Below are 17,568 nucleotides of genomic sequence, written 5' to 3' on the forward strand. Positions count from 1 at the left end.
AAGAAAAATAAAATTCTGTATGTCATCATAGTCTTGGTATGGAACTTTTGGTACTTTTTTTTTCACATTTGAAATTTTGAAATCATTTTAATTAATTTTCTTTTTTGTACTAACTTGCCATTAGGGAAGGGTGACTATCATATAAATAAACCCAAAATGAATAAATTATTGTTTTAAAAAAACAATAACTTAAGAAATGATAGAACACTTTTCTGATTTAATAGGAAAAGTAGCCCATGGCCATTGAATTTAGTATCTGTGACTGAATAAATAAAGATGACTTTGAGGTTTCCATTCTGAACCCTTTTGCATTGGCTAAGCATGATTCATGGCTCCCATTCTAACTTCTTTTTTATATATATTTATTTACTTTTCCCTTTTGTTGCCCTTGTTGTTTTTCATTGTTTAGTTATTATTGTTGCTATTGATGTCATCATTGTTAGATAGGACAGAGGGAAATGGAGAGAGGAGGGGAAGACAAAGAGGGGAAAAGAAAGATAGACACCTGCAGACCTGCTCCACCGTTTGTTAAGTGATTCCCCTGCAGGTGGAGAGCCAGGGACTCGAACTGGGATCCTTCTGCTGGTCCTTGTGCTTTGCGCCACGTGCGCTTAACACACTGCACTATCTACTGCCCGACTCCCTCAAGAATCCTTCTTTTTTTTAAATATTTTATTTTATTTATTTATTCCCTTTTGTTGCCCTTGTTGTTTTATTGTTGTAGTTATTATTGTTGTTGTCGTTGTGTTGGATAGGACAGAGAGAAATGGAGAGAGGAGGGGAAGACAGAGAGGGGGAGAGAAAGATAGACACCTGCAGACCTGCTTCACCGCCTGTGAAGTGACTCCCTTGCAGGTGGGGAACCGGGGTTCGAACCGGGATCCTTATGCCGGTCCTTGTGCTTTGTGCCACCTGCGCTTAACCCACTGCACTACAGCCTGACTCCCTCAGGAATCCTTCTTAACCCTGACCTGTTTTATAATGTTCTGGGATCAAGGGGCAGCAGAACAGCTCACTTAGATAGCTTGCCTGCTTTTCTGTATCCAACTTAGGTTCAAGCCTGACCACCACTGTCTTGGTGGAAGTGCCAGTGCAGGCTTGCTTCCCATTCTCTCTCTTTATTTCTCTCTTTCTCTTTCTCTCTCCCCTCCCCCATCTCTCTGTCTACACACATACACACACACGTATCTGAAAAATTGACCTGAAACAGCAAAATTCTGAAAGGAAGTGGGTAATGGTGGATTGAAAGTTCTGTAGTCCGGACTCTCTGTCTTGCTTCCCCTAGGCACTGTTAGGGAATTCATGGAACTTTCCCAAGCATAGAGATTCTGTTAAACACCATTTCATTTGATTGTCCTCCCCTGGAAACCAACAATCAGTTTTTGATAGTTTTTTGGAAAGTTTTTTATTAGTAGTTGTATTTGGTCTTGAGAGGACTCATTTCTCCAACAGAGTTCAAAGAAAACAAGAATGAAAACAAACTGCTGATCTCATTCTAAAAGAGTATAATAAAGAAGAAAATTGGTTGATAGTAGAAACACAGCGTGGAATTCTCTATTTTCTATGAGCCTATGTCTGGAAAGTGATCTTTAGATGCAAGCAGAACTATTGCAGGAGGGATGTCATGTGCTGTGTGTACTTGTGTGTTTGATGGAGAAAAGAGGTGTGTGTGTGTGTGTGTGTGTGTGTGTTATGTTTATGTACCCATATATATATGTTTTTTATGAGTATGATGTGTTTAAGGATATGCAAACAGGGTCAAAGAAATAGTTTACTTTGTTAGTGTGCTGCATAGCCGTGTGCTTTGTACAGGTTCAAGCCACCCCCATAGCATTGAAGGAAGCTTCAGCAATGGTTTCTTTCATTCTCTCTACCTCTCTACCTCACTGTTGCTATTTTTTTTTAAAACAAAAGAGAGAGTATAAAATGATTCATGCTGTGGTCCAGGAGGTGGCACAGTGGCTAAGGCACTAGACTCTCAAGCATGAGGTCCCGAGTTCGATCCCCGGCAGCACATGTACCAGAGTGATGGCTGGTTCTTTCTCTCTTCTCCTATCTTTCTCATGAATAAATAAATAAATAATTTAAAAAATACAATAAAAAATAAAATGATTCATGGAAAATTAATTTCATCAGTGAGAATTGTGATAATAACCTTTATTGTTACAGAGTCAGTCACTGCTGAAGAGTTTCTTATTTTCTCCGTTGTTCCATGTTATAATGTGCTTTACCAGAGGTTACCCCCGAACTCATATCCATTGAATTCTAAAGTCCATGTGTCAAAGAGGGCATTGAATTCTTGAGATGCCCATGTTCTCTTTCCTGTTATCAATACGTTTGCATGTGTAATTCTTATCATATCCTGGTTTCTTAAAAAATGAGGTGCAATTGATGTATTTATAACATTTGATGTATGAATTTCTATAACATTCATTGCTTTTTGTTGTTGTTGTTGTTGTTATTTATTTTTGCCACCCGATTTTTCACTGGGGCTCAGTGGATGCATTGACCAATCCAGTCCTGATTGTGATAGCCATTTCAAAGAGAAAAAAAAAAAAAGAGAAACAGAGAGGAGGGAGAAAAAAATAGGTATCAGATGTGCTGGTCCACTGCTTGTGAAGCTTTTCCCATGCAAGTGGGGACTAAGGGCTTGCACCAAGGCACCTAGGTCCTTGAGCATGGTAACATGGTAATGAATGCATCCTAACAGGTATTAGATTTTCACCTGATTTTTTCCCCTCTTTTTAAAAATAATTATTTATTTATCAAATGGAAATACTGACAAGACAACAGGATAAGAGGGGTACAATACCCACCACCAGAGCTCCATATCCTATCCCCTGACCTGAGAGCTGGCTTGTTCTTTAACCCTGTGGGAGTATGGACCCAGGGCCATTATGGGATACAGAAGGTGGAAGATCCGGCTACAATAATTGCTTCCCTGCTGAACATGGGCGTTGACAGGTCGATCCATATTCCCAGCCTGTTTTTCTCTTTGACTAGTGGGACAGGGTTCTGGAGAAGTGGAGGTCCAGGACACATTGGTGGGGTCATCTGTCCAGGGAAGTCTGGTTGGCATCATGTTAGCATCTGGAACCTGGTGATCTCATCAGAACTTCCCAGTTTTGAAGCAGCCTCCTTGTAGAGCTCAAGCCATGTGTTGTCTCTGAATCACCATCTTGGCTCCTCACCTGATCTTTTTACGTAGGCAACACTGTTTGTCACTCTATATAGTAGACACAAAAGGTTATGTCTGGGTGTTGGGTCCCAGGGAGAATACAGGAGGAGGGCTGGTCTGCCTACCTCCAGTTTCTGACCCTGTAGAACTATGTACCAGTAATGGTTTCCAAGTCTTTGCACTGTTTGTGTCTTCTTAATGACCTACAAGTCACTCTACATCACCTTTCTAATCCTTGTCAGAAATGAAAATAGAAAACTGTACATAAACACCATTCCCACCACCAAAAGACTGTGACCCATTCCATCTCATCCCATCCCATCCTCCCCCACCCCCCACTCAGTGAAACTGAATTTCCACCCTCACCCTCAATCCAGAGATTTTTACTTTGGTGCCCTGCTCCATATCCAGTCAAGTTCTGCTTTGAGTTTCCCTTTCTGTTCTTCTTTCTCAACTTCTGTTTATGAGTGGGATCATTCCATACAAGTCTTCGTCTTTCTGACTTAGCTTATTTAACATAATTCCTTCTAGCTCCTATCAATGTCCATGTCCAGCGGGGAAGCAATTACAGAAGCCAGACTTCCCACCCTTCTGCATCCCATAATGTCCCTGGGTCCATATTCCCAGAGAGATAAAGAATAAGAAAGCTATTGAGGAGGGGATGGGATAAAGAGTTCTGGTGGTGGGAATTGTGTGGAGTTGTAACCCTCTTATCCTGTGGTTTTTGTCAGTAAATAAAAATTATTAAAAAATAATAATAAATAAAAGAAAATACAAAACTGAAAAAATATTATGTTGAAATAGGAAGTTTGGTATTAGTTGGTATTTCTGTTTATTTATTTATTTATTTAATTTTTTTTCAATTCCTTTTTTTATTGTGTTGCTAAATAATTTTCTTATTTTTTTATTATTATTTTTTTATTATTTAAGAAAGGATTAATTAACAAAACCGTAGGGTAGGAGGGGTACAACTCCACACAATTCCCACCACCCAGTCTACATTTCCCACCCCCTCCCCTGATAGCTTTCCCATTCTCTATCCCTCAGGGAGCATGGACCCAGGGTCATTGTGGGTTGCAGAAGGTAGAAGGTCTGGCTTCTGTAATTGCTTCCCCGCTGAACATGGGCATTGACTGGTCGGTCCATACTCCCAGTTTGCCTCTCTAATCATGAATTGATTTCTACTGTCTTAGGGTTCAAAAAAACAATCGATAGTTAATGTTATCATCACATTATTTGATAATTGGGTTAACTTTGAAAAGTCCTTTTGTTATGGTTTGATGTACAGTACCCAGTATCTTGTATATAGCTATGCTATTGGATGCTTCTGATCTACCTGGTCTAGGCTTTTGAGAGAGTCCGCATATCAAATACACAGCCTATATATTAAAAAGATTCAGTTTGTGTTTTGACAAACTTTGAGACATACAATTGATTTTCCCCCTCTCATCAATTCCTCTTTTTTATTTTATTTATTTTTATTTAAGAAAGGATAAATTAACAAAACCACAGGGTAGGAGGGGTACAACTCCACACAATTCCCATCACTCAATCTCCATTTCCCACCCTCTCCCCTGATAGCTTTCCCATTCTCTATCCCTCTGGGAGCATGGACCCAGGGTCATTGTGGGTTGCAGAAGGAGGAAGGTCTGGCTTCTGTAATTGCTTCCCTGCTGAACATGGGCATTGACTGGTTGGTCCATACTCCCAGTTTGCCTCTCTCTTTCTCTAGTAGGGTGGGGCTCTGGGGAAGCGGAGCTCCAGGACACATTGGTGGGGTCTACAGTCCAGGGAAGCCTGGTGGCATCCTGATGGCATCTGGAACCTGGTGACTGAAAAAAGAGTTAACATACAAAGCCAGACAAATTGTTGAGCAATCATGGACCCAAAGCTTGGAATAGTGGAGAGGAAGTATTAGGGGGGTACTCACTGCAAACTGTAGTGTGCTTCTGCTTTCAGGTATATATTTTGCAGTAGTTTATGGATACATGTGAACATATACTCTCTCTCACAGAACCTGGTGTATATCTAGGTTTTGGGACTTTGTTAGAAAGTGAACCACCTGGGATGGAATTAGAGAATACTATGAAAGGAAAGGTCTCACCTGAGTAATGAAGCTGAAGGTTTGTCATTCCACATGTGAAGTCTCTGGACACAGTCTGAGGTGAAGCATGTTGAGGTGGCAATTGTTGTGTTGATTAGGTTGCGATTGGCAGATGCAATATTATTTGATTATATGGATTGGGAGAGGCATATGGGAAAGTGGGCCCTATCCAAAGGTTCCAGGACTGGGGGGAGTAGAGGCTCTATAGTGGGGATGTGAGGTTCCTGCTGTCTTAGGGTTCAAAAAGACAATGGATAGTTAATGTTATCATCACATTATTTGGTAATTGGGTTAACTTTGAGAAGTCCTTTTGTTAGGGTTTGCTGTACAGTACCCACTATCTTATATATAGCTGTGCTATTGGTTGCTTCTGATCTACTTGGTCTAGGCTTTTGAGAGAGTCCGCATATCAAATACACAGCCTATATATTAAAAAGACTCAGTCTGTGTTTTAAAAACTTCGAGACATACAATTAATTTCCCCCTCTCATATTAATTAACTACTGATTTATATGACTACATTTTACTAGGAGTGTACATAAACACCATTCCCACCACCAAAAGACTGTGACCCATCCCTCCCACCCACTCCCATCCCCCACTGGCCCAGGAAGCTGCATGTCTACCCCTCACCACAGGGATTTTACTTTGGTGCCCTACTTACAAATTGGGCAGGTCCTGCTTTTAGTTTCCCTTTCAGATCTTCTTAGTTAACCTCTGTTGATGAGTGGGATCATCCCATACTCATCTTTATCTTTCTTACTTAGCTCACTTAATATAATTCCTTCTAGCTCTGTCCAAGATGGGTCAGAGAAGGTGGGTTCATTTTTCTTGATAGCTGCATAGTATTCCATTGTGTATATATACCACAGCTTTCTCAGCCACTCATCTGGTGTTGGGCACCTGGGTTGCTTCCAGGTTTTAGCTATTATGAATTGTGCTGCTATGAACATAGGAGTACACACCTCTTTTTGGTTGAGTGTTATGGAGTCCTTGGGGTATAATCCCAGGAGAGGAATTACTGGATCATATGGAAGGTCCATGTCTAGCCTTTGAGAGTTTTCCAGACTGCTCTCCACAGAGGCTGTACCAATTTACATTCCCACCAGCAATGCAAAAGGGTTCTTCTGTCCCCACAGCCTCTCCAGCATTTGTTGCTGCTGTCCTTTTTTGATGTATGCCATTCTCACAGTAGTGAGGTGGTATCTTAGTGTTGTCTTAATTTGCATTTCTCTGACAATCAGTGACCTAGAGCAGTTTTTCATATGTTTGTTAGCCTTTTGGATCTCCTCTGAGGTGAATGTTGTTCATATCCTCTGCCCATTTTTGGATGGGGTCATTTGCTTTTTTGGTACTAAGTTTGCTGTGCTCTTTATATATTTTGGTGATTAGTTTCTTGTCTGATGTATGGCATGTGAAGATCCTCTCCCATTCTGTGAGGGGTCTCTTTGTTTGTTTAATAGTTTCTTTGGATGTGCAGACGTTTATTTTATTAATATTATTTCTTTACATATTCTGACCACAGGTCCTGTACATTTTTCTTATTTATTAGTTGTGATATAATTGACATGGATTTGTTTCTTATCTCTAACATAATGATTCAGTAGCTGTATTCTTTGAAAACAATTGCTACCATAAGTTCATATACATTTTTTTCAGGAGTATATTAATTTTTAAATATTTGCTTATTTTTTTAATTTTTTAAATATTTATTTTATTTATTTATTCCCTTTTGTTGCCCTTGTTGTTTTATTGTTGTAGCTATTATTGTTGTTGTCATTGTTGGATAGGACAAAGAGAAATGGAGAGAGGAGGGGAAGACAGAGAGGGGGAGAGAAAGATAGACACCTGCAGACCTGCTTCACCGCCTGTGAAGCGACTCCCCTGCAGGTGGGGAGCCGGGGTTCAAACCGGGATCCTTATGCCGGTCCTTGTGCTTTGCGCCACCTGCGCTTAACCCGCTGCACTACAGCCCGACTCCCTTATTTGCTTATTTTAAAAAATATTTATTTATTTATTCCCTTTTGGTGCCCTTGCTGTTTTATTGTTGTAGTTATTCTTGTTGTCGTCGTTGTCTGCAGACCTGCTTCACCGCTTGTGAAGGGACTCCCCTGCAGGTGGGGATCTGGGGGCTCGTACTGGGATCCTTAAACTGGTCCATGTGCCTTGCTCCACATGTGTTTAGCCTGCTGCGCTATCACCCAACTCCCCTATTTGCTTATTTTTAAGATAAGAGATATAATCAGAGAATGCCTCAGGCAAATGTGATGCCAGGAATTGAACTCAGGATTTCATACTTGAGTGTGCAGTGCTCTTTCTACAGTGCTACCTCCCAAGTTGCTAATTAAAACTATTATCATCCTAAATACAGTCAGTATTTAGCCATACTATCCTGTTATCAATTACACAGTAACTTCATTATACTGAAAAGATAAACAGATGATAATAGATATATGTTCTGTAATTTTAGGCAATATGCCCTTATAGTATTTTGTTTCTTCACAATTTGAACCCAAATAATGTTTCTAATATTTTTAGATTAACTTAGTATAAATAATGGTATAGTGAACATCTTTAGACTAACTTTTTCTTTTCTGAAATTATTCTCACAGTAGGGATTTCTGTAAATGGTATTACTTGGTCACATGTCAAAATTGACTTTTTTGTGATTTTATTCAAATTGCTTTCCCAAATTTTAAGGAATTGTATTAATAATCAAGATGACTAAAGCCAAAATGACTGGGGGAAGAAAGGAGCCTTTTATTTACACATGGGCCAGGAGCTCAGATCATTCTGATAACTCTGGCCCTGAACAAAGGGACGGTATACAAGCTTATATAAGGGACTCCGGCTTGAGAGCCCAAAGCGTCATTAAAGAAGCAGAGGCTACAAGGTTAAGTAGTGGGACCTGTACCCATTGCTCAGGGTCTGGTTGCCTTAGTTACTGTTATTTTTTCTGTATAGCTGTGTCCAGGTAAGTTTAGCCTCAGCATAAGCTACACCACTGGTGGTAGGGGTGGGTACCTTTTAGGAGGGAAGAAGCTAGCCTGGGTTACAGAAGCTGACATGAAAAGCAGTTAAAGACAAAATATGGCAGTAACCTTGGTTACTTTAGGTACAAGTTGGCACAGTTGTCTTTTCTCTGCATCAAACTTATTTACGGGGCAGGGGGCAGCTTTTTAGTAAAAGTTCAGTTTGACCTTCATCATCTCTACTTGTTATCACTTGCTCACCCAGTGAAGGCCAACCTGCGTTTCTGTACTAGTCACCTAAATCATCTCAGACCTTCTACACATTCTTAACCCTTTATTATTTTTTCAATATCTCTGACAGTATTGTGGCATACTTACAAATGCATCACAATCAGATTATAACCACATATTATAAGCATACCTAGAGGCTAAAATCTCGAAATTTCCTATCACAAAAGGGTTATAGCAAATTATATTCCACAGTGAGTTCCTCCTTTGAATTGTTACCATTACTATGGTTATTTATAAACATATTCATTAAATAAGAAAAATCAGTTAATTATTGCAAAACCTATAATACTATAGGGATATTCAGAATTTACTAAATGTTGACTAAGTCAAATGCTAAATATCAAGGATTCTGGTCTTTCAAAGATAAGCTCACTCAGAATATCACATGAAAGCTGTCCTTTCTTGTGACTCCCACAGCTTCTCCTTGGAGATAGCCAACCTGTCTTATAGGAGACAGAGACCCATTCACATTCTCAGAGGTAGCCAACCTGTCTTATAGGAGACAGAGATCCATTCACATTCTCAGAGGTAGCCAACCTGTCTTATAGGAGACAGAGGCCCATTCACATTCTCAGTGGTAGCCTACCTGTCTTATAGGAGACAGAGGCCAATTCGTATTCTCAACCTTTCTGCCTATATAGTTTATTCTCTGGGCCTGTGGGCTAAAAAGTACCTGAATATTCATGTCCTCCTACAGGGCAGGGAGAGAAAACCCTGACAAGGTCACTCATTCAGTGTTAAGATGACTAAATTTAGAGATAGCACCTTATTTACTTATTTCTTAATTCTTAATTGTCTATGTATAAGTGTTTGAATCACACAAACTGCAAACATTTATTATCAATCCCACTGTCTTGGGTTTTTTTTTCTAAGGAACACAAAACTTTGATGAGAAAACATGATAAACTCTATTACAACAAGAATATACTCTTTCATAATTGCTAATGTTATGATACTACTGTCTTTCTTGAAGGGAAAAAATAAAGAAAACAGAATGAGTTCCTCTATTGTGTTTGTATAGGATAATTAAAAAATCAAAATAAAACTCTATAGTTCTTGGTTAACAGTACTTAGAGTGCTGCTATTATAATTCTCTTATAAATTAAAAGAAGTGACTAGGTTTACACTCAAATGACATTCTTTTCAGGAACTGTTTGATTTTGTATTTGTGTTACTTTGTTTTCTAAATCAAAATCACAAAGCAATCTTTCTTTTCAGGTTAGACATTATGAAATGCAAGTTTTCTATATGCTCTCTTATTTCTAAAGCACTGCCTTCCTTAAATGTATGCAATTCAGTTACCAATGGCAATGCTTTACCTGGGATGGCAAGTTGGGGAATTTGTGTTTTTTTTTTTTAACTCCTGGGAAAAGTTGATGTTAAGAAATGATGTGTGAATGAAACTACAATGCAGAGTTACCTAGTTTCTCATACATGTGCTTGAATCTGTCTATCTCAGCCTATGAACTACAAAACTGTCCAGACCCACCATCCTTCCAGAATGGGTACATGATCAACTCAGATTACAGTGTGGGACAGTCGATATCTTTTGAGTGCTACCCTGGGTACATTTTAATTGGTCACCCTGTCCTCACGTGTCAGCACGGAATCAACAGAAATTGGAATCATCCTTTTCCAAGATGTGATGGTAGGTTGTTTTTCTTAAGAGTAGTTTAATTTCTCATGGATTTGATGGCATATTAAATTTTGAATAAGTGCATTGAGAATTCATCAATTTGTTCATCATATATTTATTGGAAACTCATTGTCAAAATATTTCTAATTAGTATTTCAGAAATGTGTTATATTTCAGTAAGTTATGAAGGATAATTAAGTATTGCCCTCAAAGAAATGATACAAAAACAGTAAGCACATTATTTATAGCATAAAGCTATCACAAGCAGAATATCTTGGTGAAGTTCAGGAACAAAAGGTTTCTGGACTTAATTTTTGATATTTATTATATTTTTAATGTATTTTCTTGGGATGTGACTAGGAAACTTTCAGGATGGGGGGTGCACTTATTAAATGTATAATGGAGACCTTGGCTTATGTAGCTTTTACAGTGCCCCTCTACTGCTTGTACAGCTGTGAGAACTGATCTTATTTTTGCAGTAAGTTATGAGACATAAGACTACCCATAGAAGAAAGAGAGTAAGCAAAGCAGATATAGACAGTCTTGGAAATAAAGTAGAGCAATCTAATAGTACATGATGTGTGGATTTATTAGAAGTTATTGGAATCAGGTTTATGGGAGAAGATCTAGATTCTTTGATTATCCCAAGTATGAACAGAAATGCTTCTGTGCAACTATCTAATTTTTAAAATGACTTGAACTTTATTATTTTTTTTTTGCAAAAGCAACTTAAAACAACTGCATCAAACGCATTGCTTATAAACAATGAATATAAAACTGGAAGTAAATTATAAATCCAATATCCTAGCATTATACATATAGTACCTTTGAACACAAAAAATAAAAAAATTACTAACTTTGTGGGTCTTTGAAATGCTAAACACTTATATCCCATGGAGTGAAGAAAAAGACATCTAGCCGTGTTTGAATTTCTGCTGAATAAATAAAAAAATAATATATGATTGTTAAATCATATTTATACCTGTATTTTTCCATTTCATAGCACTGAAAAAATAATTGTAAAAATTCTTAACTACATTAAAATTTTTGTGTTTCTCTAATAAAAATTTGATAACACAGAGAACTATTTTTTGAAATTATTTTATAAACTCAATATGACAGTATCATATCTGGTATTTTTCATTAAGAACTTTTATTAAACCCTGTATCCTTGCTCTCTTCATTTAATAATTAGTATACTTGTATGTATAAATTATTTTGAAATGTCAGAATTTTTTTTTCTCCTATTGGTTTGCCTTAGTCTTACAGCTCATTTTTAATATGAGTTTAACCACTGGCTTGGAATTGTCAGTGTAAAAATCACAAATCATAAATTACTTACTAGAGATTAAAGGTGGTGACCTCAGTTTTAGTTACATCACAGTACACATATAATACTAATGAGTTGACTGACTGGGAAGATAACTTCCAAGACCAGTTTTTAAGGTGCTAACATAATATACCTTGCCTTAAAAAGGTATAGAATATTTAAGAGTACATTATATACATACTTATATCTTCGGGGAGATTAGCAGGTTTTGTAGCAGAAAAAAAATGATTATATAATAGACATGAGATATCCAGCCAGTCAAATATGTTATTATATAAATATTTCAAAGTTGGTCAAGTTGATTAATGTGGAAAATCATCTTCCCTAGCACTTCAAAAATAACACTTATAAAGAAAGAAGCTCTTTTTCCTACCTTTATTCACAAATCTTATTTATTTAATTTTTCACTAACAAGCAATATATGATATAGTGAAAAACTATGTATATAGGTATCTTTGTATCTGAGAAGCATCATAGGAAAATAGTAAGTGAAAGGGAAAATGGGTCAGAAATATGTATGGTGCTGTTCTCAGTAGATAAGATAAAATGTTCACTAATAAACAGCTTAAAATTCATAAATACGCATGCCAAATAAATGTGTTGGTTGCTTAGTACTATAGTTATTTTCTTTACACTTTGAATACAATACTGGAGAAAACTGTAAGTTATCTCTACCTATTTCAGTTTGTGTTTAGGACTTTAAATTTGAATTATTGGGGCCAGGTGGTGGAGCAGCTGATTAAGCACAGAAGAACCCAAGCCTCTGCTCTCCACCTGAAGCAGGGAAGCTTCATGAGCAGCGAAGCATGTCTGCAGATGTCTATCATTCTCTCTCCCTCTCTTTCTCCCCTCCCCTCTCAATTTCTTGCTCTTCTATGAAATAAAATGTGGATGAAAGTGGGGGGTAGCGGGTGGGGGAATGGCCAAATGGGGATTTGGTGCATTTATAGTACTGGCACTGAGCACTATCACTAACTCCGGTGGCAATATAAAAAAATTAATTGTTAGTAGTCAGGCAATAGCGCAGTGGGTTAAGCACACGATTTCCCACTTGTTCTCTTGCAAAAAAATATCCACCATGCCCACCATCTCAACTTCTGATACCTCCCAGATCTACATTTATTTCTCACTTTTTTATTTAATTCACCTCAAAGTTCCACTTGCCCAAATAACAGTCAAATGAATAAGTGCTGCCAAAAGGCTATTTTCTGGAGCAGTGGAGATAACTAGGTGGGAAGATTACTTGATATAAAAGGCACTGAGTATATTCCACAGTGTCTATCAGGTACGATCATCTTTATAGACATTCATTCTCTCTCTCTCTCTCTCTCTCTCTCTCTCTCTCTCTCTCTCTCTCTCACACACACACACACACACACACACACACACACACACACAGAGTATCCATGACTTGTGACTTGTGAGAACTAAGATGTTTATGAATGTATTGTATATGTGTATGGGCAGGAAGAAGAGATAAGCTCAGAACCTTGTTCCTGAACAGAGTGTGTAGCTATGCTTCTTTGATCTTGTGAACCATTATTAAATAATTAGTAAGAGTTAAAAAATAATAATAACCGTACTAAAAGGAAATGTTCATTCATTAGGTAAAATTAAAATAGATGGAATAGGTGTTGCTATGATCTTTTTCATATTAGTAAGGTGGTTGGATTTGGAAATAGTTCAACAGGACACCACTGCATAATCTTATCTTGTTTCTTCAGGTATGCTATCTGCAAAAAATTGATAAAGTCTTTGTTTCAAGGCAAATGGACATAGCTACCACTCTTTTAGACAGTTTAAACAGGCTTAAGAAACCTCATTTAAAACAAGAAACATTCAAATTCTGTATTCACATATAATTTCCCCCTAATTCATGTGTCTAAGGGTTTCATGGATTATCAACTCAGTCACAGGTGGTGACTGAATAACATTTTTCTTCTTTTTAATTACTTGGGAAGGACATTATCCTGAAGGGGCTTTTGACTATTTAGAGAATGCATCACATGAAAAGTTAGATATCTTAACTCATAAATAGAATTCTTCCAAGGCTTTAAAAATTAGGAGAATGATTTTGACAAGGTGGTTACTGAAAAAATAATAGATAATTACTTCTTGCAAGGGGAAATTTTGACTAAAGGACTTGGGAAAATAGAAATATTTAACTTCATCCTTTCTAAAGCTGTTTCTTTGTTTCCTTTCTAGCTCCCTGTGGATATAATGTGACGGCTCAGAATGGCACCATTTATTCCCCTGGTTTTCCTGAAGAGTACCCCATTTTGAAGGACTGTGTTTGGCAGGTCACAGTGCCACCAGGTCATGGAGTGTACATCAACTTCACCTTACTGCAGACCGAGGCAGTCAACGACTACATTGCTGTGTGGTAGGAGAAATGTGCCCCTCAGGCATCAGCCTGTGATTGTGATCATTCTTGAACCACTCTCACCTCACCAAATTGAATATTGAGGCGCATGTTGGAAAGGATCTTTACCAGCTACATGGAGAGAAAGGGAGGATATGGATATCATGTGACATGTTTGAGTTTTGTTATTTGGTTGCTAGAGTCAGGATTGCACTGAATACAGAGTGATATCCAAAAATTTTATATAAGAAAGTGTTTTTTTTCCTGAAAGAAAAGCTAGAAGGATTCTTTGCCATCATAAGAATGCGATATATCCAGAAATAACAAAGTTGAGGCTGGGCAGCGGTGCACCTGGTTGAGCACATATATTTGAGTTACAGTGTGCAAGGACACAGGTTCACCTCTCCTCCCCTATGTGTGCAAGTTTGCAAGGAGAACTGATTAGCTTTTTCTCCTTGAACTAAAAGTGTGTGGGGCAGATGAGAAAAGGATACCACAAAAGAGAAGGAGGGATGCCTTTGGAGGATGAAGAGGGATCCTAACATAAACTAGAGGAGTCGGGTGCACTGAACTAGAGGAGTCAGGTGCACTCGAGGAACAGATAGCTCTGAAAATAAAGGGAGCACCTGAAGTTATCCAGGCAGTGTGTGTGTGTTTAGTTATGTGTGACCTCCTCTGTATGCATATGTATGCACTGTCCATGGGTGTGTGCACATGTACATATATGTGTGAGTGCATGTAGGTTAGTATGGCTGCTGTACACAAGTGGGGTAATATGATTTGGGAGAACTCTTAAAGGTGAGAGTAGAGAACACAGGAACTAGAAGATGTAGGAACTGACTCATTTTCAGCCAACATGAGGGCAGAAAGGACACATGATACAGTACCTAGTGGATCATGGTGAGGGTTTGGGGATTAAGTCTGCTAGCAGTGAGGGTTTATTTTGGGGCTTGAAGAAGCAGGCTTATAAGAACAGTTATTGGCTGCACAAAAAAATATTATTTTGTATAATATGTATGGTACAAGGACAAGAAGGGAGGTTGACACCTTATGATAGAAAAATATCTTGGAGGCTGAATGATAATAATGACCCAAGCCAGTGGGTTTGGGAAAACAGAAGCAGAAACTGGAAATACAAAGTTGATCTTATATGAACCTGTCATTTCAAAAGAAAAAATAAAACAAAACAACAACAGCACTATAATATACACAGTTTTAGGAGGCAGACTTCTGAAACTATGAATACACATAGACTACATATTCGTATAGATGGAGTTGCCTACCATAAACCCTGATGGAGAGACTGAAAAGTCTAGGCAATTTTGTGACTATTAAACATCTAGATCTTTCTAAACACGACATCCAGGGGATGAGTATGCTTTAGTTAGTTTTTAAAATACTTTAATTCAATAGTAAACACTTTACAAAAGATTTTGACTTTCAGGTAGACAGTTGAAAGGCAATTGGTATTGTGTCACTAGAATTTCTCTGAAATTCTTGGTGGGAAAGCAATCAGCCCCCCATGTCTAGACCCAAGCCCAGAGACCAAGGACCACCCTTATTTATTAAGAGAGAACCTGACTGTCAGGAGAGTGTGAATTATAGATTTTTAAATTTTTTTAAATATTTATTTTCCTTTTCCTTAAATATTTATTTTCCCTTGTTTTTATTATTGTTGTAGTTATTATTGTTTTTTCAATTGATGTTGTCATTGTTGGATAGGACAGAGAGAAATGGGGAAAGGAGGGGAAGACAGAGAGGGAGAGAAAGATAAACACCTGCAGACCTGCTTCACTGCCTGTGAAGCTACTCCCCTGCATGTGGGGAGCCGGGAACTTGAACTGGTATCCTTACGCTGGTATCCTTACGCTGGTCCTTGAGCTTTGTGCCATGTGCACTTAACCTGCTGCACTACCACCTGACTACTGAATTCTGTATTTTTATTGAAGTTACACCATTTTATAACACTGCATAAGTTTCAACATCTGTATATACTTTATCTTGCTTTCCACTCAAAATCTATTTTCCATCTATTAACATACAGTGGATCCTTTTTAACCACTTTATCTAAGCCTCCTTCCTACTTCCCTTCTGGCAACTTCTATTTTGTCCTTTTAGTCTGTTTGCTTTAATTCATATTGCTTCTTTATTTTTCATCTATGGTTGTATTCATACAGTGTTTGTCTCTGTCCATCTGACATATTTCACTAAGCATAATGTTCTGTAGGCTCACTCATGTTGCAAATGGCAGGAGTCCATATTTGCTCTTAGCTGAGCAGTTTCCCATTGTATATGTATACACCAAGTCTTCTTTGCCCAATCATTTGCTGAAGGTCACTTAGGTTGTTTACAACTCTTGAATATTGTATATAATATTGTATATATAAATCATCTGACGAAATCATAATACCACTATCATTCTACTTAGACGCCTCTCTGTATCTTTCCCAGGGATGGTCCTGATCCAAACTCCCCACAGCTTGGGGTTTTCAGTGGAAACACAGCCCTGGAAACAGCGTACAGTTCCACCAACCAAGTCCTGCTCAAGTTCCACAGTGATTTCTCCAATGGAGGCTTCTTTGTTCTCAATTTCCATGGTCAGTGTGTTAGAAAATACATTTGATGTTTTTTCTACTAGTGCAAAGTATCCTTTTCAAATACAGTTTTCTCCATTCTGCTAAGAGAAACTTGGTAAATTTTCTTGTATTTGATGCTAGAGTTTCCTCTAGTTCTCTTTTACTTAAATAATGATTATTCCACGTCTTGTGGAGTTGTGATTTGTAGCCATCTCAGATTCATTCCAAAATGAGTATAGTGTAGATAAAACCTTATAGGGAGAGAGTTGAAATAAATATAGTACCTTCATTATTTCCTCCATCCCTATTTCCAGATGAAGTGTGATAGCAATTGGCAAAAAAAAAAAAAAAAAGCCTGATAGATGAGATAGATGTGGGGGAGAAGTAAACTTATAAGGATTTTTAAAATGAATTGTATATAATTAAGAAAACTGTACATCTACTTCTAATCTTTCATGAAGACGTCCAGCTATGGAAACACCTCAGCTTAAAGGAAAAAGAAATCTGGAGAGTTAATCTGAAGAGTTTAGCTCTACAGATAAACGGAGACCATTTTGTGGAGGAACCATTTCTCTTGCAGAATTGCAAACATATGTCCAGTGTTTTCTATTTAAATTTTATAATCTTTCAGTTGCGTATTCTTCTCCTTTGACTTTAGGCATTCATTGATACTTAAAAGTCTGCAGGTGGGGCTGTGTGATGGCACAGTCAGTTGAGTGCACAAGGACCAGGGTTCAAGTCCTCTCTCTCTCTCTCTCTCTCTCTCTCTCTCTCTCTCTCTCCTCTTCCTTCTCAATTTCTCTCTCTCCGAATAAATAAATAAATAAAATTTTAAACATGCAAAGAAATAATTCTGTATGTATTTGAATCTGAGCATTTTATGAAATAGTGGTTTAAAAAGTAACCATTGGGGTTGAGTGGTGGCGCACCTGGTTGAACACACAAGCTACCAGTGCACAAGGACCCAGGTTCAAGCCCCCAGTCCCCACCTGCAGGGGGAAAGCTTCATAAGTGGTGAAGCAGGGCTGCAGGTGGGGACTGTTTCTCTGTCTCTCTCACCCTCTGTGACCCCCTTCCCTTTCCATGTCTGGCTGCCTCTAGCTAATAAATAAAGATTTT

At 38.0% G+C, this 17,568-nt stretch overlaps 1 protein-coding gene across 1 annotated transcript in view; it reads left to right on the plus strand.

Moving 5' to 3' along the window:
• Nucleotides 1–17,568, plus strand: part of CSMD1 (CUB and Sushi multiple domains 1) — a 1,841,590-nt gene that overhangs the window by 1,697,186 nt on the left and 126,836 nt on the right. The window contains exons 42-44 of the mRNA XM_060184943.1: nucleotides 10,005–10,193; nucleotides 13,717–13,894; nucleotides 16,325–16,470. Coding sequence (XP_060040926.1) covers nucleotides 10,005–10,193; nucleotides 13,717–13,894; nucleotides 16,325–16,470 — 513 coding nt within the window. The remainder of the gene's footprint in view (nucleotides 1–10,004; nucleotides 10,194–13,716; nucleotides 13,895–16,324; nucleotides 16,471–17,568) is intronic.

Source organism: Erinaceus europaeus, chromosome 2 (genome assembly GCF_950295315.1).
Source record: "Erinaceus europaeus chromosome 2, mEriEur2.1, whole genome shotgun sequence".
Classification (NCBI taxonomy): Eukaryota; Metazoa; Chordata; class Mammalia; order Eulipotyphla; family Erinaceidae; genus Erinaceus; species Erinaceus europaeus.